Genomic DNA, 23,634 nt, shown 5'->3' with positions numbered 1-23,634 from the left:
GTTGCCCAAACTACAGTAACTATTAATTATTCCTATTCGGAAAAAAAATAAAAGCAAAGAACCTGTCTTTCTCATTTTCCCTTAAATGTTCCCCCACCCTCTCCCAACTCCTTTTAACTCAATGACAAAGACTATTTTTCTACTGTGTTTCATTCCCATTTACAAGACATTTCACAGTGATTGTTCTGCTATCCCTCTAATCTTTGTCTTCATCACTGTACTTGCCCAAAGGATCTCCAACACTACCAATTCAAACATCCCTATATGTACACATAACCTCCTGTTCTAAGGTTTGCCCAAACCCTAATTAAAATTGCCCACTGGATACCTCCATTTGGATATAGTATTATCACTTCCTTCGTCTCAAGTCAAATTAATTTCATTTACAAATCACTATCTCCTGTAAATTTCCATAGTTTTCCTCTTCTTGTTATCCAAATTCAAAATCTCTTTTGAGGCACCTGGGTGGCTCAATTGGTTGAGTGCCCGACTTCAGCTCAGGTCATGATCTCGAGATTGTGGGTTTTAGCCCCACATCGGGTTCACTGATGCCAGTCAGCACAGAGCCTGCTTCAGATCCTCTGTTCCCCTCTCCGCCCCTCCCATTGCTTGCTCTCTCCCCAAAATAAATATTTTTTAAAAATCTCTTTTGACTCCTTTTCCATTGTTCTGACCTGCTTCATTATTAACACACATCAATTTTTTCCTTCACAGCATTTTCCACCTTTCCTTTTCCTTCCTTCTGCTACCTCCTGAATTGAGGTTCTTTTCATCTCCTAAATGAATAAACTGAAATACTTCCCTAATTCCCTTTCTTATTTTTATTATCTTTCCTCCTTCAACATACTCTGACAGCCGCTATCACATTAATTTTCCTAAACTACCACTCTACTTAACCAATCACCAAGTTAGGAAAAAATTCGTGGTATTAAAAATGAAATTAAAACTCTCATGCTTGACATTTAACATCCTTCACAGTCTAAATAAAACCAACTTTTACTCTGTTTTATCTCTTGTCCCTAAACAAACACTCCCTCTAGCCCGCCAGTAACAAATCATTTCCTCTCCCCAGAATAGCCTCTTGCATGTAAGAATCCCTGAATGACAGGGACACCTGGGTAGCTCAGTCGGTTGAGCAGCCGACTTCGGCTCAGGTCATGATCTCGCGGTCCGTGAGTTCAAGTCCCGCATCAGGCTCTGTGCTGACAGCTCGGGGCCTGGAGCCTGCTTTGCATTCTGTGTCTCCCTCTCTTTCTGCCCCTCCCCTGCTTGCACTCTGTCTCTGTCTTTCAAAAAAAAAAAAAAAAAAAAATCCCTGAATGACACAGAGATCTCTTTTGGAACTGTACGGCACTTAACTGTATACACAATTTATTTTATCTCAATCACCTACTAACCTTTTAAAACTTGTACCTGGTTTTACCTCTTTACCAGGACTAAAAATTCCTTGAGAAAAAAATCATGTCTAATTTAATCCTATTTACTGAGTATCTCCCTTAGCTAAGAGTAAATTCTGTTAAGAATGAATCATCTTTTTAATCCAAATACCAGCTTTTCCTTGCTCTACTATAAACAATATCGTACACTTTACGATAGTTCTATGCGTCAATCTAGTACATATGTTTAGAAACCATTACGTTTTAAAAATTTTCTTAGTAAACTCAACGATAGCCAGCTTTTGAGAATCTATTACGTGATAAGCACTGTTAGGTGCTGGTACATAGGTGCATTCACAGTCAATCCTCACAACCTTAGTAGTAGACACGTTTCTTTTTTAAGGGCAAAAAGCTACAGCTTGGAGATTAAATCTCTCCTGAGTCCTCCTGTTGCGATTTGCCCGTTCCAAGTCAATTCAAGTCACGTTTTCTAAGCTCCTTAACCCTTTACTCAACTGGTCATTAGTTTCATCAAAGACCGTGCCAGGTATTGTGGGCCACAGAACCTAACAGATACACCTCACCTGTCCTCCCGACTCCACGGCGCACACGGGGGTAGAGTCAGCAACCTAGGCGTCAAGGAATTACTGTGGCAGGAGCTCACGCTGTCTGCGGGCACCGGGGACCGCCAAAATCCCAACTCACCAAACCAACATTCCTTCCCCCCGCCTTCAACATTCTCCCCAAAACCCTTCACTTCCCGATGCCACTCGGTCTGCACCACAGTTGCTCATGCTCTTCAGAAGAGTATTTTATTTTCTCCCCTCAGCAATGAGAAAAGAGGGAAAAAAAACAAACAACATCCTGACAGTTTCCTTACCCGCCCTTTTCTGCAGACCCTGGCGGCCCCTTCCATTTCCCCTTCTCCTTCTCTCTGTCGTTTTTAGTTCCGGGTGCGGTGGCCGAGTCGTCCTCAAACACGCTGAAGAGCTCATCCCCGAAAGCGTCCGCCATCTTTCCGAGCTGGGAGACCGAATCTCCCTCCTACCCACGATGCTCTGCGAGCGTACCGACAATGACGCCAAGGGAAACCTCAGCTATACCCCATGGGAGACAAAAGTAGTCTAGTCACGCAACCCCATCCCCCAGAATTCTTCCTTGACTTCTTCTCTTCCGACTTTTCCTTTCCCACCACGACTAGATGGCCAGTTCGCTAACTTAAAGAAGGAGCGCGGCGAGAATGCCCGGCATGCGGTAGGCACCTAGAGGGAGGCGAGGAGGCGGAACCTTGGTGAGTCGCACCAATTGAAATTCAGCGGTCGCCAAGGCCCTAGAAGCCCGGATGAAGGACGCAGGGTGGCGGCGTGGGACCCGGGGAATGTAAAGAGCACTTGGAGACGGTGCTGCGGTGGTTCCGGGACTTACAGCAGCAGGGCTCTTTGCCATCGATGCAGTATGGGAGGCAAGAACAAGAAACACAAGGCGCCCGGGGCCGCGGCGGTCCGGGCCGCCGTGTCTGCTTCCAGAGCCAAATCCGCCGAGGCCGGAGCTGCTGGGGAGGCCCAAAACAAGAAGCCGGTGGCCAGGCCGCCCCCCGCAGCTGCCGCTAGCACCAGGGAGCCCCGAGTCAAGCAAGGTACGAGCGGTCCTGGGGCCCCGGGCTTTCCACCCCGAGCAGCTGCTGCTGTTTACGCGGTAGAAGCCAGCGCAACCTGGGCCGACCCTAGGTCTCAAAATTTGTGTCTTGCACACCTGCAGCTGCTAGTTTCTATGCGGTGGCCTTGTTCTAGGTTAGTGTAAGCTTTGGGGGCCTCTGAAGTTATGACAGTAGTCCTCTTGCAGCCTGGCATCTCCCACTTAACCGTGCTTTTTCTTAAGAGAACAGAATAAAAATTGCATTTGCTCCCGTTTCAGCAGGAATTAGTCTTGAGCCATTATCTAAATTAGCTAGGTTGATGCAGAGGGTAATGTGTGGAGTTCCTAACCTCCTGGAGTCAGGCCCTTTTTGTACTTGATCTTCGTATCATTTTCAACCACTGTTTTTATGTGTTATGGAAGAACCAGTAATAAGAATTTCAGTACTTAAACACCGAATATGGGTATAACCTATTGTGGAAATATTTCTAATCTTTACCACTGTCATGCATTCTTTGCTTACTGTGTAATTTAGTTTGATAACTCAGAGATTGCTGATTCTGGCTACAGATGAGCAGGCCCCTATATAAAAACTGATTCTAAAACATGTACAGGTATCCTCTATTTTGTTCTGTTTAGCTTGTTTGCCTATAGTTCTTATTGAAATGTTCGTCCAACACGTTTTTGAACACTTCTGTATCTCATGATGTTAGGGGTGGGATGAGCAATGTAGACAAGTCACCTCTCAGAACTTTCTGATGTAATGGCGGACACGGGCATTAAATAATCCTACCAGCATTGCTTTACAACTGATAAGTGCCACAAAGAAAAACTAAGGAAGAAGGTTTAACAAGCTAACCTAATTTTTACTGGAGAGGAGGAGGGGTCATAGATGGTCTCTTTGAGAAAGTGACTGTTAAACTGAGATCAGGAGGACTGGTAGGTGTTACCCTGTAAAGAATGGGGGAAATAGTGTAGTATTCCTGGCAGAGTTAAGAAACTCCATGTGCAGAGATGGTGAGTGAAGAAAGAGCTTGGGTCCTGAGGTCCTCATGGAATGTAAGCTTTGCATAAGAGAAGATGGCACTAAAGAAGTATACACTTAACAAATTTTCACCTACAAGGTGAATAAATCTTTGCCCCACAGTTTATTGCAACATTTTAACTACCAAGTTTTGATGCTTGTAAATACAAATACATAGCATTTCTCTTTGACTATTATTCTGTGGCTCTTTTCCTCTGAACCAGCCTCTTTTGGGTTCTCTTGTCTTTTCTGATATGCCTCTGAATTCTTTCAACTCTATAATCATTTGTTGTATTCTTTGGCTTCCTATTCCTCCTGCCCCAAAACGTCACCCTCAATGAAGGTGTTAGTCTGTAACAGTATAGTTCTCCATCTACAGTCCTTCTAGGAGAGTACTTCCGTTACTAATTCTGTCCTTTTCTTTGTAGATGATTCCTCACTCACTCTGTCTAGTCCTGGTTTTTATTCTAATCTCAAGTCAGCCATTTCCATATTTACGTGGACCTTTTGACCCTATATTGCAAGCCTCTCAAATTTAACATGGCTCATACTAAACTATCCTTCTCTCCTGACCCTAGCTTCTATGATCTCCTTGTTTTTGTTTTTCCATATTCCTTTTTATTCAATGTTAATAATTACTTTTAATGTCTTCTTTTCTTCCTCACATCGAATCTCTTGCCATGCTTTATACAATCTTCACTTACCTTCTGTGTACACCATTTTCACTTTTCAGCACTTTGTGCTGTTCATGCATCAGTCTAGGTACTCATGAATTCCTGGAGTACCAACAAAGCTTTCTAATGGGTCTCCCTACCTCTTATTTTTCTTCCTCTAGTTTGTCCTGCCTGCAGTCATCAGATTAATATTGAAGAAATGCTGCTTTGTGCATAGCACTTCTCAGTTTGTTTCACAGCGTCTGCACTGACTTTGTGATTAAGTCCAAACCATTCATCTAGCATCTAAGACTCCTTTTCCAGCCTTGTTACTAATTCCTGTATTTACCTATAGCAAATCTAATGTATTTTCATTGTTCCAAATGCAGGTATTGACTTTCTGCCTCCTTGTATTCTTGCCATTTTCTCTTAACGGAATGCCATCTGTCCCAAACACATCTATCCCAAATAGTGAAATCCAATAACGCCCTTCCCAAATGTCAAGAGAGAAAAAATGAGAGGTTGTCTATGAAATTTGTAGAAAAGATTTTATAACTAAGTTCATATATATAGCACTGAAAATAAATCTGCTGTGCAGACTGTGACGTGATTTTTTTTCTGTTTGGGTATTTTTATATAACATGATAGGCCTACTTTGGAGGAAAAAACATTTCTGAACTTGTTTTAGTTGTTAATGTAAGTGTAATTGTTCTACTTCCCCTCAACTCTTTTCAAAAATGTGAAGGATTGTACATAGCATTAGTTTCTCAAAATTGTCCTGTCACATAGAGGGAGAAAATCTCTTCTGCCATGAAATGACTCTTGGCACAATTCTCAGTATTCTCTCACTCCTGTTTTTTTCACTTCATTTGTTCATCAGATAATTTTTAAATTGCTACTATGTTCTAGGCAAGACTAGGCCCTGGAGATACCACATGAACTGATCGAGGGAGAGGACTAACAACTGTAAGGCTGGCGTTTGTGAAAATCCTTAAGCCTAGCTGAGATGTAAAAATCCTAAGAGGGAAACAAGACTAGGGGGACTAATGTCATGAGTTAACTCATAAAACCATGATAAATATTTTTCAGGGTCATCCAAATAAAACAAAAAGTGCAACAAAAATCAGAAAAGTGACTTGGTAAAGAACGAATTAAATAGTAGAGTCTGTTTTTGCTCAGAACAGGGATGGCTTCCCTGAGGAAACATCTATGCTGAGGTGGTTGGAAGCATCCAGTTATTAGAAGATCTGAAGACAATGTTTGAGGCTGAGGGGACAAGGGCAAAGGCCCTAAGATGGGAACAAGCTTGGCATGTTAACAAAAAAAATAAAAAAAGAAGAAAGTCCATGGGTAGAATGAAAGAGAAGGGGCTAGTGTTGGCATTAAATGTAGGAGAGACCTTAGGTAGTTTACATTTTTAAAGGATTAGTCAGGTGGCTCTGGCAGTATGGACTTCCTCACAGACCCTGACTGCTCAGATTGTATCATTTCATCCTCATTTATTCTCTAGATACCCTGTATTTCCCTTTCGCAGTTTATTTGCATAGTTACTTAATTACTCCACTAGTAATTGAGCTCCATGAAGACAAGGACTGCGTCTTATTTATCCCTGTTTAGATCCCTTACCTGGTTCACATCCCCTTACGAATGTGTACTGTTGGTCAGAAAGAAACCAAAATGCCTCAGTACACCTGTCACCAGCGCTAGCAACTCAAAGTGAGTGTATTAGCAATAGTGGGTCATTATAATCACTCCGTGATACAAAACAATACATTATAAAAGGAATATGTTGTGAAAGAAAGAGTAGTTGGCAACAACACATTGATTTTTTGGCTGGTGTGGTTTTTTTTTTTAGCAGAGTCATCTTGAGGAAATCACTTTTTCTGTGCTTCAACTTTAATAAATATTTTTTAAAATAGTGTGCTGTGTTCTATGAACTATCATTTCTTTTTTTTTTTTTTTTTCAACATTTTTTATTTATTTTTGGGACAGAGAGAGACATAGCATGAACGGGGGAGGGGCAGAGAGAGAGGGAGACACAGAATCGGAAACAGGCTCCAGGCTCCGAGCCATCAGCCCAGAGCCTGACGCGGGGCTCGAACTCATGGACCGCGAGATCGTGACCTGGCTGAAGTCGGACGCTTAACCGACTGCGCCACCCAGGCGCCCCAATGAACTATCATTTCTAAATTTGAAATCAATAATACTTTTGCCTTGGATATACTGTACACTAGCATCCTTATTTCCAGTCAAATTTACAGTAACTCCCTCTGTCTGAAATAGAAAACCACAGTTTGTGGAAAAATGTCTTCAAGTAGCTGTCCTAAATCCTGTACACTTTATTTGGCAAAAGAATGGGACCCATCTTTGTTCCATGGCCTAATGACTTAGAATTGCATTTGAAAATAGAGTTACTAATTTCTAAGTTTGAGTTACTATTTTCTTCTGGTGCCTTCACTTTTTGCTAAATAACACATTAGAATCTGGCAGTTACATGGACATTCTGAAAGTTGGCAGCTGACAAGAAAGGAGACTACAGAATCACCAAGTAGAAAATTAGAGCAGTTTTGGAGGAATTGAGTAAGGTCAGTCTTCTTACTAGCTCTGCAGGTTTCAAGTTAAATTATAGATATTCATAATAACCACATCATAAAAAGGTTTGGATTTTCTTGATGGTACTGTGTATATAACAGGAAGCATAAATATATTTTGGGAAGTTTTCCATCAAATTGTTTAAGATGCATTTCAAATTCTGAAGCTTTCGTTCACACTCATTAAAACTCTTATATAAACATGTTTTAAGAAGAAGAAGAATTCGAAATAGAAAGGGCCTTACTTGATTTAATTGGTACTTTCTCTGTGGCAAGATCTCATTGTTGCCTTAGTTCCTTGGCCTATTGATTAAAATGAAAACATATCCACTTTTAGAGACCTTTAATTGCACCAAGTGAATGTGCAGCAGTATCTGTGTGCATTCCCTCCCTGGTTTTCTGGGGACTCAGCACTTCTTTTATTTGCCCTCTGGAAGTTCACAATATAAGCTGACTTCTAAGAAGTGATATGGTTGTTTGTCTTAGGGAGAGTGGTTGGAGAAGACAAAGGAGAGCTTATTTCAATCTTCAACACAAAAAATTATTAAAGGAATTTATAATTTCACCTCCATCAGTAACACATCAACCTTGAATTGCTTCTCAGTATAGTCTTGGTAATAAACTGCTCTACCATCTGTACCTTTCCCAAAAGGGTTGTAATTGGATCCCCTCAGTGGTTTTTGGGACTTAGAAACTCTGATTAGTATGCAAAATTTGTGAATAAGTTTACTGCAAATGATGAGACTTCACAGAAATGGTTAAGGACTACTGATATGTACTCGCATTTATGACTATTGACTTGAGTTTATGAGCAAGGTTACTAGAATTAAAGTTTAAGACTACAAGATAAGGAAATTAACCATAATGTGCCAGAATTGTCCCTATCTTTTCATATACTCTAGGTAACCTTGGGTACTTCCTGTAGAACTAGCATAGAAATAATTCAGGGAACCACTGATGTCTCTAATTCAGACTGCCCAAATGTAAATAGTTACTCTGAAAAACTTTTTTCTTTTAAATTTTTATTTCAATGTTTATTTTTGAGAGACAGAGACAGAGCATGAGTGGGGGAGGGGCAGAGAGAGAGAAGGAGACACAGAATCCAAAGCAGGCTCCAGGCTCTGAACTGTTGGCACAGAGCCCAACGCGGGGCTCGAACTCACAAACCATGAGATCATGACCTGAGCCAAAGTCGGACGCTTAACCAACTGAGCCACCCAGGCACCCCAAAACTTTTTTCTTTTAAAATGGCTAATTATATTAAGTAGCATCTTAAAAGGAAAACTCTTAAGTCAACAGAGACCCAAGTTTTTGACCTTTAAAATCATAATAAGCAACTTATAAATTTAATGTTTAGGTTTCTCTCCGAAAGTAAAAAAAAAAAAAAAAAAAAAAAAATCCTTACTTTGAGATTTATTAACAGCAGAGTAAGTAGATGTTCTAAGATTCTAGGAGTATTCTTATATAGTAGTGGTTTGTCAAGTGTGTTCAAGGGATCCTGTGGAATTCTTGAAACCTCTCTGTCAGGGACTCCATGAAATGAGAACTGTTTTCATTAATCTAAAATGTTATTTGCCATATTTGTACTCATTTTCTCATGAGTGTACAGTGGTATTTTTCAGTGGCTACATGATGATAATACAGAAAATTGAATGGAGAAACCAGACATTAAGAGATTTGCAAAAACCCAAAACATTTTTTGGGGGGGTTTGGAAAATGTAGGTATTTTTCATAAGAAGTATTTATATTATAGTGGGTTTGTTCTTTTTAATGAATTAATGAGTATTTAAAAATTTTTCCTTTTTATAACGTGATGTGTATCAGTGTTATAATTCACATAAAAAGTATTTGGGATCGTCACTGATTTTTAAGAGAATAAACAGATCATGAGACTAATGGTGTGAAAATAATATGTGTTCCTTCATGGTTACTCGTTAGAGAACTGATGTTATGTATAGTGTTTCTCTTGGCTGGAACAGACTTGACAACTGTAATGGGTATAGTAGTATCATTCCCACTCCCCCACCCCCATCTCCCCAAAGTTCATTTCTACCTGGAACCTCAGAATGCAACCTTATTTGGAAATAAGATCCTTACAGATAAAATTAGTGAGGGATCTTTCATCTTGAGATGGAATCATCCAGTGGCTAGTGTCCAGAGAAAGGAGAGAGATATGTGAACACAGACACTAGAGACTAAGGCCATGTGAAGCCCCATGTGTAAAAGGCAAACAAGGCAAGCAATTCCTGGGATTACCAGAAGGATTACCAAAGGATTCTTGTCTAGAACCTAAAGGGAGCATGGTCCTAGCGACAACTTGATTTTGGACTTAAAGCCTCCAGAATTGTGAGAGAATATGTTACATTTGGCCAACCAAGTTTGTGGTAATTTGTCCTAAGAAACTAGTACAGCAACCCTTGGACTCAATAGGAGAAGATGAGGGGCGCCTGAGTGGCTCAGTCATTTGGGCATCCGACTTCAGCTCAGGTCATGATCTCACAGTTTGTGAGTTCGAGCCCCGCGTCAGGCTCTGTGCTGACAGGTCAGAGCCTGGAGCCTGCTTCGGATTCTGTGTCTCCCTCTCTGCCCCTCCCCCACCCATGCTCTGTCTCTGTCTCTCTCTCTCTCAAAAATGAAGATTAAAAAAAAAATAGGAGAAGATGACAGGAGCTGCTGCCTCATTTATACTTTAGGTGGGAGTATTTCTCTTAAAAAATAACCATCTTCTCTGCCAGGAATCTAATATCCTCTGAGAGATCTTGCTTCATTCAGTTAAGTGCCACGCAGAAGAGCATCTGACTTTGAAAATATAAAGGTGAACGTAGATTTAATTTAAAAAATATACAATGCCTTTGCTCTTTGTAAGTAACTTGTTAACCTTGAGAATGCTAATTGGTAAAATGTTTGTGAAAATTTAGAGGCAGTATTGCTGACTTGTAGATTGAGTTATTTGGTGAAGTAGGGAAAAGAGGTGAAATCAAATATTTAATGTTTAGCAATTTTTAGAGAAAAAATAATGTAGTAATTATTAATGATTAAACTGCCTTGACTACTTGTTGTCTGTTATATACAGGTCCGAAAATTTATAGTTTTAATTCTACAAATGATTCTGGAGGTCCTGCAAATCTGGATAAATCTATTTTGAAAGTGAGTACTGAGGTCTTGAGTCATTTCAAGAAATGTTCTCTTTGAAAAAGAAAGAAAAAGGTATATTCTTAAATAAAAGAAATGGTGTATTTAAAATTTTTGTAATAAATTAATTGCTGATTTGTACTAAATAGATGTAAATCATAACATATATGTTGAAAGCCTATGGGAACTTAAGGAAGATGTGGGTAAGATCCAAATTAAAAAAAAAAAAATTTTTTTTTAATGTTTATTTTTGAGAGAAAGAGGAAGGAGAGGGGAGAGAGAGGGGGACAAAGAATCTGAAGCAGGCTTCAGGCTCTGAGCGGTCAGCCCAGAGCCTTATGAAGGTCTCAAACCCACAAATCATGAGATCATGACCTGAGCTCAAGTCGGATGCTTAACTAGCTGAGCCACCCAGGTGCCCCAAGATACAAATCTTTAAGGATAGCATATGCATCCTTTCAGACCTGGTTTAGTATACATTTCCAGCCTCCTTTCCATTATTCTTCTCCACTTAAAGTTTTAGTTTAAATCTCATTGTTCCTCCAAGTCCCATGTGATTTTATGACTCTAGGCTTTTGTCAGTGAACTCTCTGCTTAAAGTGACCTGCTTCCCCTTCTCCATCTGTCTGTCACCTCTGGAGCCTCTAAGAAGTCCTTCATAACTCACCAGTTTTTCTTGTGGTCCCATTTTTTTTTTTAATAGTTGCCATGCTGGTTTACAGTGTATCTTTTTATATAGGTTTCCTGTGCTAGACTGATTTCTGTAGTATATTTTTGAGCATAGATCATGGTAGGCATTCAGTAAAGATGTGGTAAAGGAAAGGTACATGTTTGTAGGTACATGTTTGTGTATTCTGAAGTTTAAAGTTTGGAAAGAACATATGAAACAAAAAAATGGAATGCAAAGTGGCTAATAGAAAAACAATATCAAACATTGGGAGCCAAAAGAATTTGTGTTACCTAATTATTACTATTTATATAGTATTTATTTTTGTTTGATATGTGTTCTTTTTAGTGTAACATCCATTCTTTAAAGCTGTTTGCTTGGGGTTTACATTAAGTAGATTCCTGGGCTCCATCCACAAGGATTCTGATTCAGCTTTACGATCAAGCTTAGGAATCGGTCTTTATGATAGCAATTCGAAGACAGTGCAGCTTCAGAGGGTTTGTAAGAGGATTTCTTCCTTGTCATATGTTGCTTTTTTCATATCCCATTTTTTCTTAAATATGTGGTACAGATATAGTCCAATGAGTGGCGGTCTAAAATATAATTATTTTACCTGATTTTAGCGGAAATTCTTGGATTGTTGGCAGGGATACAGAAAACTATGTGATTTTCTTCTAATCATTTATTTATTAAATATTATGTAATAATTTAGATTCTAATTGATAGGACCTTTTTGGCTTCAACAGGTGGTAATTAATCACAAACTAGAGCAAAGAATTATTGGAGTGATAAATGAGCATAAAAAGCAAAATAATGACAAAGGAGTGATTTCTGGAAGACTTACTGCCAAAAAATTACAGGTATTTTGCAAACTTTTTTTAAGTTCCGTATTTTTTTTATGTTTATTTAATATTTATTTTGACAAAGAGTGCATGCATGAGCAGGGGAGGGGCAGAGAGACAGGAAGAGAGAGAATCCCAAGCAAGCTCCATGCTGTCAGCACAGAGCTCAACACAGAGCTCGAACCCACAAACCATGAGATGATGACCTGAGCAAAAATCAATAGAGATGCTTAACTGAGCTACTTAGGTGCCCCCACTAAGTTCCTTATTTTTAATGGAGCATTTTTAAGCCTGTTCTACGTTGTAAGATAGTGAGAAAAAATGACATTTTCAACTCTTTTGAGATTTTATGTAGATCATTGCCATCTGCAAAACTAGGGAAGGAATTGTGCCATATACAAGTACACACATTAAAATGGTGATGTGAAAACTAAATTACATTCCACAAATTATATTAGGCTCTATAGTGGGCACTTTGCTTACATTTTCTCTGACACAACAATACCAGAAGATACTTTGACCCATTTTTCAAATGAAGGAATCAGGGCTTGGAAAGATACTACATAAGCTGTAGTCTGCAGTTGTTAATGAGTAAGTAGTAGAGTAAGCACAGTCTGGATTTGAACGAAATTCTCTCCAGCTCTGAAGATCATGCTTTAGAAAGTACATTAAGATGCTTTACTTTATAGATGAACATGTTCATTGACGCACTAATCGTAAGAAAAAGAGAAAACATCCTGAGTGGCCACTAATAGGAAAAGGTATGATTATGATACACCTACCTAATGAAGTATGTAACTCTTAGAAGTGATGAAGAGTTTCTGATAACTTGGGAAGATGCTAATGTTACAATGATTAAAAAAATTTTTTTTTAATGTTTATTTATTTTGGGAGAGACAGAGCATGAGCAGTGGAGGGGCAGAGAGAGAGAGAGGGAGACACAGAATCAGAAGCAGGCTCCAGACTCTGAGCTGTCAGCACAGGGCCCAATGTGGGGTTCAAACGCACAAACTGCGAGATCACGACCTGAGCTGAAGTCGGATGCTTAACTGACTGAGCCACCCAGGTGCCCTGCTTATGTTATAACATTAAGTGAAATTTGTTTTCACAAGATCAGAAAAATGACTGATAGGAAACACTACATTGCAAACAATATCGTTGGATAGTAAGAATATGAGCAGTGTCTCCAGGTCCTTTTATTTATTTATTTATTTTCTAGGTCCTTTTATTTACTGTTTTAATTTTTTTTTAAACGTTTATTTTTGTGAGCAGAGGAGGGGCAGAGAGAGAGGGAGACACAGAATCTGAAGCAGGCCCCAGGCTCTCAGCTGTCAGCACAGAGCCCAGTGCCAGGCCCAGACCCACAAACCGTGAGAACATGACTTGAGCCGAAACTTGATGCTCAACCAGCTGAGCCACCCAGGCACCCTTTGAGGTCCTTTTAAAATTTATCCATAGTTCTCAAATTCTCAATCTGGTAAGCATATTTAACTCTTCTAACTAGAAGAGAGAAAAGATATTTTTGAAATAATAATTTGTATCAGAATTTCTTGTTTAAAATGAGTGGGCTACTGTGTGGCCCAGTAGCTTAAGCATCTGACTCTTGATTTTGGCTCAGGTCATGGCATGAGTTTCAGTCTTGCATTGGGCTCTGTGTTGATAGCATAGAGCCTGGTTGGGATTCTCTCCCTCTCTCTCTGCCCTCCCCTGATTTCCCTCCCTCTCTCTCTCTCTAAATACATAAATAAACTTAAAAAATTTAAATGAGTGGGAGAGGGGCACCTGGGTGGCTCAGTCAGTTAAGTGTCCAACTTGTGATCTTAGCTCAGGTCTTGATCTCAGGGTTGTGAGTTCAAGCCCTTGATTGGGCTCTGCGCTGGGCATAGAGCCTACTTAAATAAATAAATAATAATAAAATGAGTGGTAGAATAAAATTAGTAATAAAAGGAGAGAAAATTGACAGAATGACTTTTTTGCATTTCCCTCTTACAGGATTTATACATGGCTTTACAAGCATTTTCATTTAAGACTAAGGACATTGAAGATGCCATGACTAACACACTCTTACAGGGAGGTGATCTCCATTCTGCCTTGGATTGGCTCTGTTTAAATCTTTCAGATGGTAAATAGTATTATCATTAAAGTCTTTCATTTTCTAAAGCCCTTCTGAAATTCAGAATTTGTGATATTTGTATCAACCTCTACTTAAAATTTTTTCACTGTCTTAGAATTATTTTTTGAATGTTCTTACCCTTTTCTGCCCTTTGTAGTATATTCTCAGAGGTTGTAGTCCATGCAAGAAGAAATTTTTTGTGCATTACTTTCAGTTGTCAGTAGTCATTTTATAATGCACTTCATAGAACACATTTTTAAAGTTTGCCTACCTGTTACCTATCAGACTGTCTCTCCTGGTTTTGGTTTAGAAACTTGGGCCATCTGGCTTTGGATAGTTTTAATAACCAGAGAGTCAAGGTTGTCATCTTTATCAAGAACCTAGAGTGCAAATTGCTTGTATGACTGATTAAGGATCCTGCCATATACTGTAATAGGCAACCAAAGAGTTGGGAAGGGTTCAAATCTTTTTTTGAAAATTTAGGAGCCTAACACATTGAGAGTGAAATAAATGGCCAGTTAGAGGTGGGCTGTCATCTGATGAGTGTTCGCACTTTGACAATAAAGTCAGATTCATCATAGGATTTCTATTCTTGGGGAGATGAGCGTGGAAGAAAATTAGGTGCTCTTTGTTTAGCCAGGATTTTTGTGTATGATGAATGTGTATGTTTATGTTTTATATATCATCTGTATGTTTTTTTTTTAAATCCCAATTTTTAAGATGCACTTCCTGAAGGATTCAGTCAAGAATTTGAAGAGCAACAAACTAAAAGTAGGCCAAAATTCCAGTCTCCTCAAATACCAGCCACTGTTTCACCTCCATCGCAACCTAAAATCAAAAAACCAGAAGATACTAAGATTAAGGTAATTTAAGAATTAAACACATGAAGTTGTATAGAAATCAGAATAAAGTGCATTATAGCAGTTTATGAGTAGAAATACTAGGTTGCAATAATGTTTTTGCTTATTGAAGAGAATTAGTTTGCCAAACTTTTCTGTCACGGTTTCGGTAGTCTATTGCTGCATAGCAAACCACCCAAAAATTTAGTGACTTAAACCACCAGTTTATTTCTTTTGATTCTGCAGTCTGGACCCGGGTTAGCTGTTTAGTCCATCTGTTCCCCAAGTTGTCTTACTAGGCTAGAATATCCAAAATGGTTTCTTACTTATAGGGCTAGTACCTCAGCTGGGGGCTAACCAGGCATCCTTCTTTCCATGTGGCTAACTTATGTTTCCTCATATATGATGGTCACAGGGTGGTCTGATTTACTTGGCATCTGGCTTCTAAGACCAAGTATTTCAAGATGATAAGCCCCAGTCTATAAATTTCTTACCAAGCCCTAGCTTGTATCTTGGTAATGTTTCCTTGGTTGAAGCACATCACATGGCCAATTCCAAAATACGTGTGGAAGGGGATTACAGCAAGGAGTCAAGACTGGAAGGTGTACTTCATTAGGGTGTTAAGCTTAAATACACTGCGTATCGCACCTAGAGAACATTATGCTAAGTGAAATAAACCAGTCACAGAAAGATAAATACTATAGGATTCCACTTAAGTGAAGTATCCAAAATAGCTAAACTCTTAGAAGTGGAGAATAGAGTGGAAGTTACCAGAGGCTGAAGGGAGGAGAGGGGAAAATGGGGAAATGTTGCCTAATCATTTAGTTTCAGTTACACAAGATGAGTAAGTTCTAGAGATCTTTGTAACATAGTGCCTATAGTTAACAGAACAATATTATGCACTTTAAAATATGTTCAGAAGATAGGTCTCATGTTATGTGTTCTCACCACAATCACCACTCCCTATCCCCACTAATCCATGTGCACATAAGAACACAAGGAAGTTTATAGAGATGATGGATATGTTTAGTATCTCAATTGTAGGTATCGTGAATGTACACATATGTCCGAACTCATCAGAATGAGTTTATGTATACATTATGATAAGTTAATATATAATTGATATATTAACATGTACATTAGATATGTACAATTTTTTAAAGTTTATTATTTCGAGAGAAAAAGCATATACATGTGAATAGGGGAGGGGCAGAGAGAAGGAGAGAAAGAATCCCGAGCAGGCTCCACGCGGTCAGCAGGGAGCCCGAGACAGGGCTTGATCCCATGAATGGCAAGATCATAACCTGAGCTGAAATCAAGAGTTGCATGCCCAACTGACTGAGCCACCCAGGCACCCCAAGTATGTACAGTTTTTAAATATATGAGTTATACCCCAGTAAAGCTTGAAAACAAAACAAAAACAAAAATCTGGAAGCATTATCCCCATAAAACCACTATTTTTAAGGAATAGCACTAGTTGGTTTTTTTGTTTTTTAAACATTTTATTTTTTGAGAGAGAGGGAGAGTGAATGTGTGATCAGGGGAGGGGCAGAGAGAGAGGGAGACACAGGATCCAAAGTAGGCTCCAGGCTCTGAGCTGTTAGCCCAGAGTCTGATTCAGGGCTCGAACCCACAAACACGAGATCGTGACCTGAGACGAGGTTGGATACTCAGCCTGACTGAGCCACCCAGTTGCCTGGAGTAGCACTAGTTTTTAAAGTTCTCCTTATTGTTTTGCCTCTTTATATAGACATACCTTTTTGATTTTGAAAGTTTAGACTTCTTAAAGCAAGGTGGAATTCGTTTGTCCTTCACAGAACAGTATATAATATGATTTTATGAGGTTTACGTGTCTACTGTTTCTGAGTGAAAAAAAAATAGTAAAAACAGGGACACTTGATAGTTTGACACCTTTTTCTAACTTTGGTTTTTCAGATATTTGTTTTTCCTTTCTAGCCAAAAAAGGAAGAAAAAAATTTGGAAGTAAATATGAAAGAATGGATTTTGCAGTATGCCGAACAGCAAAATGAAGAAGAAAAGAGTGAGAATTCTAAAAGTTTAGAAGAGGAAAAATTTGACCCTGTGAGTTAGAAATTTGTATTAGGCTTTTAGCTGGCTATTCATAGGCAACATATTTAACTTTTCTGTAACTTAGTTTTCTCATTTGTAAATTAAAGAAATACCCACCTCTAGGAGTGGATGGAAAGATTAAGCAAAATAAAACCTAAAAGTAACAAAATAAAAATGGCACAAAGTAACTGCTCAATAAGTGTTACTTACATTTCCTCCCATCTTTAAACATATAATCATCAAGTATTTTGAAATGATTATCATTTGTAAGGAGTGTGCTAAATTCCTTGGATAATAAAATAAAGGCACATTTCGTTACAAAAAAATCCTTAGTCTGGTCAGAGAAACCTAGATATAAGAGAAACTAAAAATGTAAGGTTACATGAAAACAAGTTGTAGGAAGAAAATATTATAATACGTGTCTGACAGTAGACTTTAGAATTTATAAGGAAGTTTTCAAAGGACAACAGATACTTCACAAAAATAGACATATGGATAGCCAGTAAACATGGAAAAACAATTTCAAGATTACTAGTCATCAGAGAAATGAAGATGGAAACTGCAGTTAGATCCTATTGTATATTCATCAAAATGGCTACAATTAAAGAGATCAGTAATACCAAGTGTTGGGAGTGCATGGAGCTGCAGGAACACTCAGACATTGATTGTGGGAGTATAAAATGGTATGTCCACTTCAGAAAACTGGCACTTCCTTAAAAAGTTAAACATACACTTAGCCATGTGACAGAACAGTTTCGTTCTTAGGTATTTATTCAAGAAAACTGAAAACATGTCCACAAAAGACCTGTACACAAATGTGCATAGCAGTTTTATATTCATAATAGGCAAACACTGCAAGCAACTTTCCAAAACATTATCCTTGAATGAAAGAAGGGAGACAGATGACTACATGTGTAATTATCATATTAAATTCCAGATAAGTCATCCTTGCTAAATCAATCTCTCGTGACAAAAGGCAGATCAGTAGTTGCTTGAGTCCAAGGATAGGGAAAGAGGATTGACTGTAAGGCAGCATGAGGAAACTTTTGGGGATGGTGGGAATGTTTTTTATCTTGATTAGGATGATGGTTAAATCAATATATATATTTATGAAACACATTCACCTGTATACCTAAATGGGTGTATTATGTTACATGTAAATCATACCTTAATAAAATTGGTTTAGAAAGAGAAAAGGGAAGTTGCAAAACACCATGTGTAGTATGATGAACCCATTTGTGTAAAAGAAAAAAATATATGTGTATTTTCATTCTATATGCACAGAAAAGATATGGAAAGATACACGAGAAGCTATTATTAGTGATTAGGACTGGGGTGGTAGAATGAGAGGGACACTTCTTTTTTTATACTCTTCTGTATCCTATACATATTTTTTAAACTCTGTGCCTATATTAAACTAATATAAGCAAAAAGAACTTAGGACAGTATGAGTCTCCATTAAGGGTCAAAGAAGAGGTCTCTTCTGATTAGAACATTTGGTCAAGACTGCAAGAAGAGAGGGGGAACTTGAAGGGTGCAAAGTGTGCATGGGCAGTAAAGGGAAGATGATCCATATGGGTAAAATAGTGTGAACAGTGTACAGAAGTGGATTGTGCAATGAGCCTTTGGGTATTAAACAATATATGAATATATACAGAGTATAAAATGTAGATGAGTACTGACAGGAAGGAGTAAACAAGTGAGTTTAGCTGAGACCAGAAGATTTTGATCCCCAAAAAATGAATTTGACTTTTTTTTCTTGGGAAGAGCTTCTCAAAGTTGGGGGCAGGTGAGTTACAAGAATTTGGTATTTTAGGTCAAAATTAAAGTGCTTAAAGTGGTTTGGAATATTTAGTAGCGTTCAAGGTGATTTGGAAAGGATAGGGAAGCCATTTGGTAGCTCTTGCACTTCCTCGGGTATGAAATAATAAGGCTCCAAATTGGTATTGGAATTGGAAGGCAACAGAAACATTTAAAGCAAGAACCAATAGAAAGTCTTGGTTTACTGAATAAAGAAGTTAATGAGCTAAAGACAGCAAGAGATTTGCAGGTGGAGGGACAGTGGTATCAATGGCAGAAATAGGAATGATGGAAGAATGAGTGTGATTTGGGTGAACAGGAGGTACAGACAGCTAACGCTTCTGTTTACACTGTATCAGTGTGTTCTACACAAAGTGGTTCCAGACTTCAGCTCGATGTGCTGCCTTAGTTGATCTCTTTTCCATTCATGTTAACAGTTGTGTTTCATAGCAGCATTATACATGCCCTTATCTTCACCTTGTGCATTGATGCTTCTCATCTGTACTTTGTTAACCTAAGGAAAAAAACAAATTTGAGTTTAATTTTAAACTGCGTCTAATGTTTGCTCAGCGGAGCTAGTCCTTAAGTTTTATAACACCCATTTTTACCAGAGGCCTTTTTTTTTTTTTTTTTTTTTTTTAATGTCCCTATTTTCTACAAGAAAGAGATTATGGAAAGGTAACTTTCAGATGAATATTATTATCTACACAATCCTTTATGTAAATTATGTATAAAAACAAAATACTTCCTTTTTACAGAAATGAGCTTACTTAACTTTTATTCTGTAGTTTTTAATTTTATTTAACATGTCAAGGAAATTTTCCATGTGGATCACCCTCATTCTTTTGGTACCTCATTTTTTTTTTCTAATGGCTGACAGATTTTCTCTGTAGATGAGTACCTTTGATTTGCAGTTTTTCCTCTTCTGTCACTACTACCTACAAATCTGCACCTTTGTATTGTTTCTCTGTGAAAAATTCCTAAAAGCAGATTTGCTGGATCAAAGAATAAGATTAAAAGATCATAGGTTTTTCTATAATAAATTGACAAATGACTTAACTGATCTTGTTCTTTTTTAAATTTCTGAATCAATATCTTCTTTGGAACAGAATGAAAGGTACTTGCACCTTGCAGCAAAACTTCTGGATGCAAAGGAGCAGGCAGCTACCTTTAAACTAGAAAAAAACAAGCAAGGCCAAAAAGAGGCTCAAGAAAAAATAAGGAAATTTCAAAGAGGTAAACACTTAAAAATTCTTAGGTATAGGGGCGCCTGGGTGGCTCAGTCGGTTGAGCGTCCGACTTCGGCTCAGGTCATGATCTCGCGGTCCGTGGGTTCAAGCCCCGCGTCGGGCTCTGTGCTAACAGCTCAGAGCCTGGAGCCTGTTTCAGATTCTGTGTCCCCCTCTCTCTCTGACCCTCCCCCATTCATGCTCTGTCTCTCTCTGTCTCAAAAATAAATAAATGTTAAAAAATTAAAAAAAAAAAAAATTCTTAGGTATATAAATGTCTCTTCTTTTTTTTGGCTTTCCTGGCATGGAGGTTGCCTCTTCTTGTCTACTCTTTCCTAACAGTTTATACCTGGGATTGGTAGGCTTTCTGTAACAAGGCAAATAATAAATATGGTAGGTTGTGTGGCCCATATAGATGCTCTCACAACTACTGAACTCTCCTGTCACAGCATAGAAGTAGCCATTGGTAGTATGTAAATAAATGGCTATATTCTCATAAAACTTTATGGATACTGAAATAGGAATTTCATATAAATTTTCACATGTCACCAAATGCTTCGTATATTTTTCAACCAGTTAAAAATACCAAAATCATTTTTAGCTTATAGGCTATACAGAAACAGGCAGCAGGGCTGGATGCGACCCATGGGCCATAGTTTGTCAGCCTTTGAAATATACCATAAAATACCATCCTCATTCAAAAAGGAGAGTCAGGTACACTTCCATGAGCATTCATGTCTAATGAGTATGTTTTTCCAGACCTTCTACATCTGTTAAATAATTCATTTAAAACATTTTACTATATGATGTGAAAATAAATTGCCTCTGACTTCTAGCATAAATTCCAAGTAGAAAGTGTTGAATAACTGGCTGCAAGGAAAAAGAAAGAATGCTGTTCTAGTTTTTGTTGTTGTTGTTTTGCAGTTTTTTTGTTTGTTTTTTAACCGTCTCTGCAAAGTAAAGAGACATAAAAAACAAATACAACAAAGCACAATTCTTTTTTTCTTGGTAGAAATGGAAACTTTAGAAGACCATCCAGTATTCAATCCAGCCATAAAGATTTCACATCAACAGAATGAAAGGAAAAAGCCTCTTGTCGCCACAGAAGAGGAAAGGGCTTTGAACTTTAACTTATTTGAAAAATCTGTACCTGCTACTGAAGAAGAGAAAGGTAAAACAAAGGGAAAGGGTTTCGAGGTGAAAGTAGTAAACTGTCAGTGAAAATACAACTGAGAAATTGTTAGTTTCTAGCAAACTACATAAGCAAACATCTAGCAAACTACATAAGCTGGCAGTAAAGTTACGCTTCCACATGCTGTCTTGGAAAAATAATAATTATGATAACTTTTGTAGCATTTTGTAATTTTAAGTATCTTGTTTCAGCCTCATCTCTTTCCAGTCCATCCTCCAAATTCCTGCCAGAATTATTTCCATAACCTATCTAAATGTGATTTCCCTGTTAAAAACCCTCAATCCAGTAGTAAGTCCATACTTATCACGGCATTGAAGAGCCTTTGCATTCTACCACAATCTGCCTTCCCACTTTATTCTCCCAGCTAAGTACTGTAGCCGCAACATTCTCTAAAACATGTGTTATTTCATGGCTCCATGATTTTGCTCATTCTGTTATCCCCTACTTGGCCAACCTTACCCTCGCTTCAAGGTTAACTCAAACAGCCCTAAGAGGACTCTGCCATGAGTACTGCCATGCCACTGGATGTGTGTAATGGTGCATTTATTTGTGCTAAGTACATTATTGATATAGCTTGTATGATATTTATCTGTACTGTAGTCAAGTCCTATGCTAAATTGTCAGTTTTTTAATTATATATTCTTTGATAAATATTTATTGATTTTTTATTGTTTATAATGTCAGTTGCTGTATGTACAGTAATTAACAAAATAACCTAGTCCTTGCCCTCTTAAAGTGGATGGTCTTGTAGGGGAGATAAGCATTAAATATACACAAATATTTAATTATAAATTGTGATGTATGCTATCAGAGCAAGAATACTGGTGTTTAATATTAGAGATAACAATGGGGCTGTTGATTTGCTCTGAGATCTGATAGATGATTAGGTGTCAGCCCAGTGATACCTTGGTGGGAAGAGCCACCTTAGAAGGAGGGAGACAGTACATTGGAAGTCTAAGGTAGAGAAGACGTAGAGCAGACTATTCAACAGAACACTCTATGATAGGAATGTTATATATCTGGGCTATCCAGTGTGATAGCTACTAGCCAAATAGGAGTAATGGGCACTTGAAATGTGATTAATGCAACTGAGAAACTGAAAGTTTAATTGTAATTAATTTAGATTTGTTCATGTGTGGCTACTTCCTCTGTACTGGGCCAAGCAGGCTTAGAGCATTTGAGGAAGTGATTACCTGCCTGTGTGGCTATAATAGAGTGAGCATGATAAGCAGAGATGGACCATGAAAAGGTTTTAGGCAGTAGTGAAGAATTTGGACTTCATTTTATACATAATGTGAAACCAATGAAGGTGGCGGTGGCGGCAGCAGCTGTTAAGCAGAGAAATGATATCTGATCTATATTTTTTTCAAAAGATTACCCTTCCTGTGTGGTAGCCTGCCAAATACTATAATTCAGAGTACCCTGAACAATTCATCACATGGTTAGTTACCATAGATATTTTATAAGAATGGATGAGTTACTCAGGATACTTTTTTTTAAAGATTCAGATATTCAGTGGTTTTATCCATTAAGAGGATTTCCTTACATCGCTCAGAAGAGCAAACTTTTTTTTTTTTTAAACCTATTCTCTTCTAAAGGTCTTTTCCCAAAATTGAGAGGACTTTGATCACTCAAAAGAGACTACACATTACCACATGACAATTTTTAAAAAAACAATCTTTGTCTATCATTTTAGAGAAAAAGAAAGAACCTCATGATGTAAGAAATTTTGACTATACAGCTCGAAGCTGGACTGGAAAATCTCCCAAACAATTTCTGATCGATTGGGTCAGGAAGAATCTTCCCAAGAGTCCAAATCCTTCCTTTGAAAAAGTTCCAGTAGGTAGATACTGGAAATGTAGGTATGTTTTTTTGGTTAATTGAATGAACTTTTAGAAAAATCTAAGATGGAAAATCTGTTTCTTACATGTTAAGTAGACATATTTAGGAAGCTTTCTTATTCCACATCTCAGGTTGATAGTGCTGATACGTTATCTAGTACAGTGTCTTCATTAGAAATATTTAATTAATTAATGTAAACTTAGGCTCAGTGTGAATGGAATTCTGACTTGTTTTTACTTCATTAATTTTATTTTAAAAATCTTTGGCTTCCTTGTAGGGTAAGAGTAATCAAGTCTGAAGATGACGTACTGGTAGTATGCCCTACAATCTTAACAGAAGATGGCATGCAAGCTCAGCACCTGGGAGCAACTCTAGCTCTGTACCGTTTAGTGAAAGGGCAGGTGAGACTTTTTAAATTGATGTGTCTCAAAAGTCATTCGTGGAGTAGTGCGTGTACTGTACTTTGCCAACATAAAACTATGAGCATATGGAATGTATTTAACGATGGCCTTTGGTGCCAGTTTTTACTTAGCGCTTCTTCAGATTAATCCTCGTTTAATGCTTACTTATGATTTTGACTGCGTCTTACCCCTAAACATAGCTTGGTCTTTCTGTCCTTAGACCAGAGG

General features: G+C 38.1%; 2 protein-coding genes across 3 annotated transcripts in view; one reads left to right on the top strand and one right to left on the bottom strand.

Annotated features, from left to right (window-relative positions):
* The window catches only part of MTREX (Mtr4 exosome RNA helicase), a 107,084-nt gene extending 104,619 nt beyond the window's left edge, over positions 1-2,465 (bottom strand). Inside the window, exon 1 of the mRNA XM_042938861.1 lies at positions 2,257-2,465. Coding sequence (XP_042794795.1) covers positions 2,257-2,390 — 134 coding nt within the window. The 5' untranslated portion in view covers positions 2,391-2,465. The remainder of the gene's footprint in view (positions 1-2,256) is intronic.
* Positions 2,466-2,643: 178 nt separating this feature from the next.
* DHX29 (DExH-box helicase 29) overlaps positions 2,644-23,634 on the top strand; it is a 45,348-nt gene continuing 24,357 nt past the window's right edge. The window contains exons 1-10 of one of the 2 annotated variants that reach the window (XM_042938838.1): positions 2,644-3,012; positions 10,353-10,426; positions 11,825-11,938; positions 13,913-14,042; positions 14,754-14,896; positions 16,829-16,954; positions 19,852-19,978; positions 20,984-21,142; positions 22,860-23,025; positions 23,283-23,406. In XM_042938838.1, coding sequence (XP_042794772.1) covers positions 2,832-3,012; positions 10,353-10,426; positions 11,825-11,938; positions 13,913-14,042; positions 14,754-14,896; positions 16,829-16,954; positions 19,852-19,978; positions 20,984-21,142; positions 22,860-23,025; positions 23,283-23,406 — 1,344 coding nt within the window. In that variant the 5' untranslated portion in view covers positions 2,644-2,831. Of the gene's footprint in view, positions 3,013-10,352; positions 10,427-11,824; positions 11,939-13,344; positions 13,398-13,912; positions 14,043-14,753; positions 14,897-16,828; positions 16,955-19,851; positions 19,979-20,983; positions 21,143-22,859; positions 23,026-23,282; positions 23,407-23,634 lie in introns of those variants that run through there. The other variant, XM_042938846.1, reaches the window with a different exon arrangement.

The sequence above is a fragment of the Panthera leo genome, chromosome A1, assembly GCF_018350215.1.
Source record: "Panthera leo isolate Ple1 chromosome A1, P.leo_Ple1_pat1.1, whole genome shotgun sequence".
Lineage (NCBI taxonomy): Eukaryota > Metazoa > Chordata > Mammalia > Carnivora > Felidae > Panthera > Panthera leo.
The sequence above is the reverse complement of the archived record's forward strand: the minus strand, read 5'-3'. Positions and strand labels throughout refer to the sequence as shown.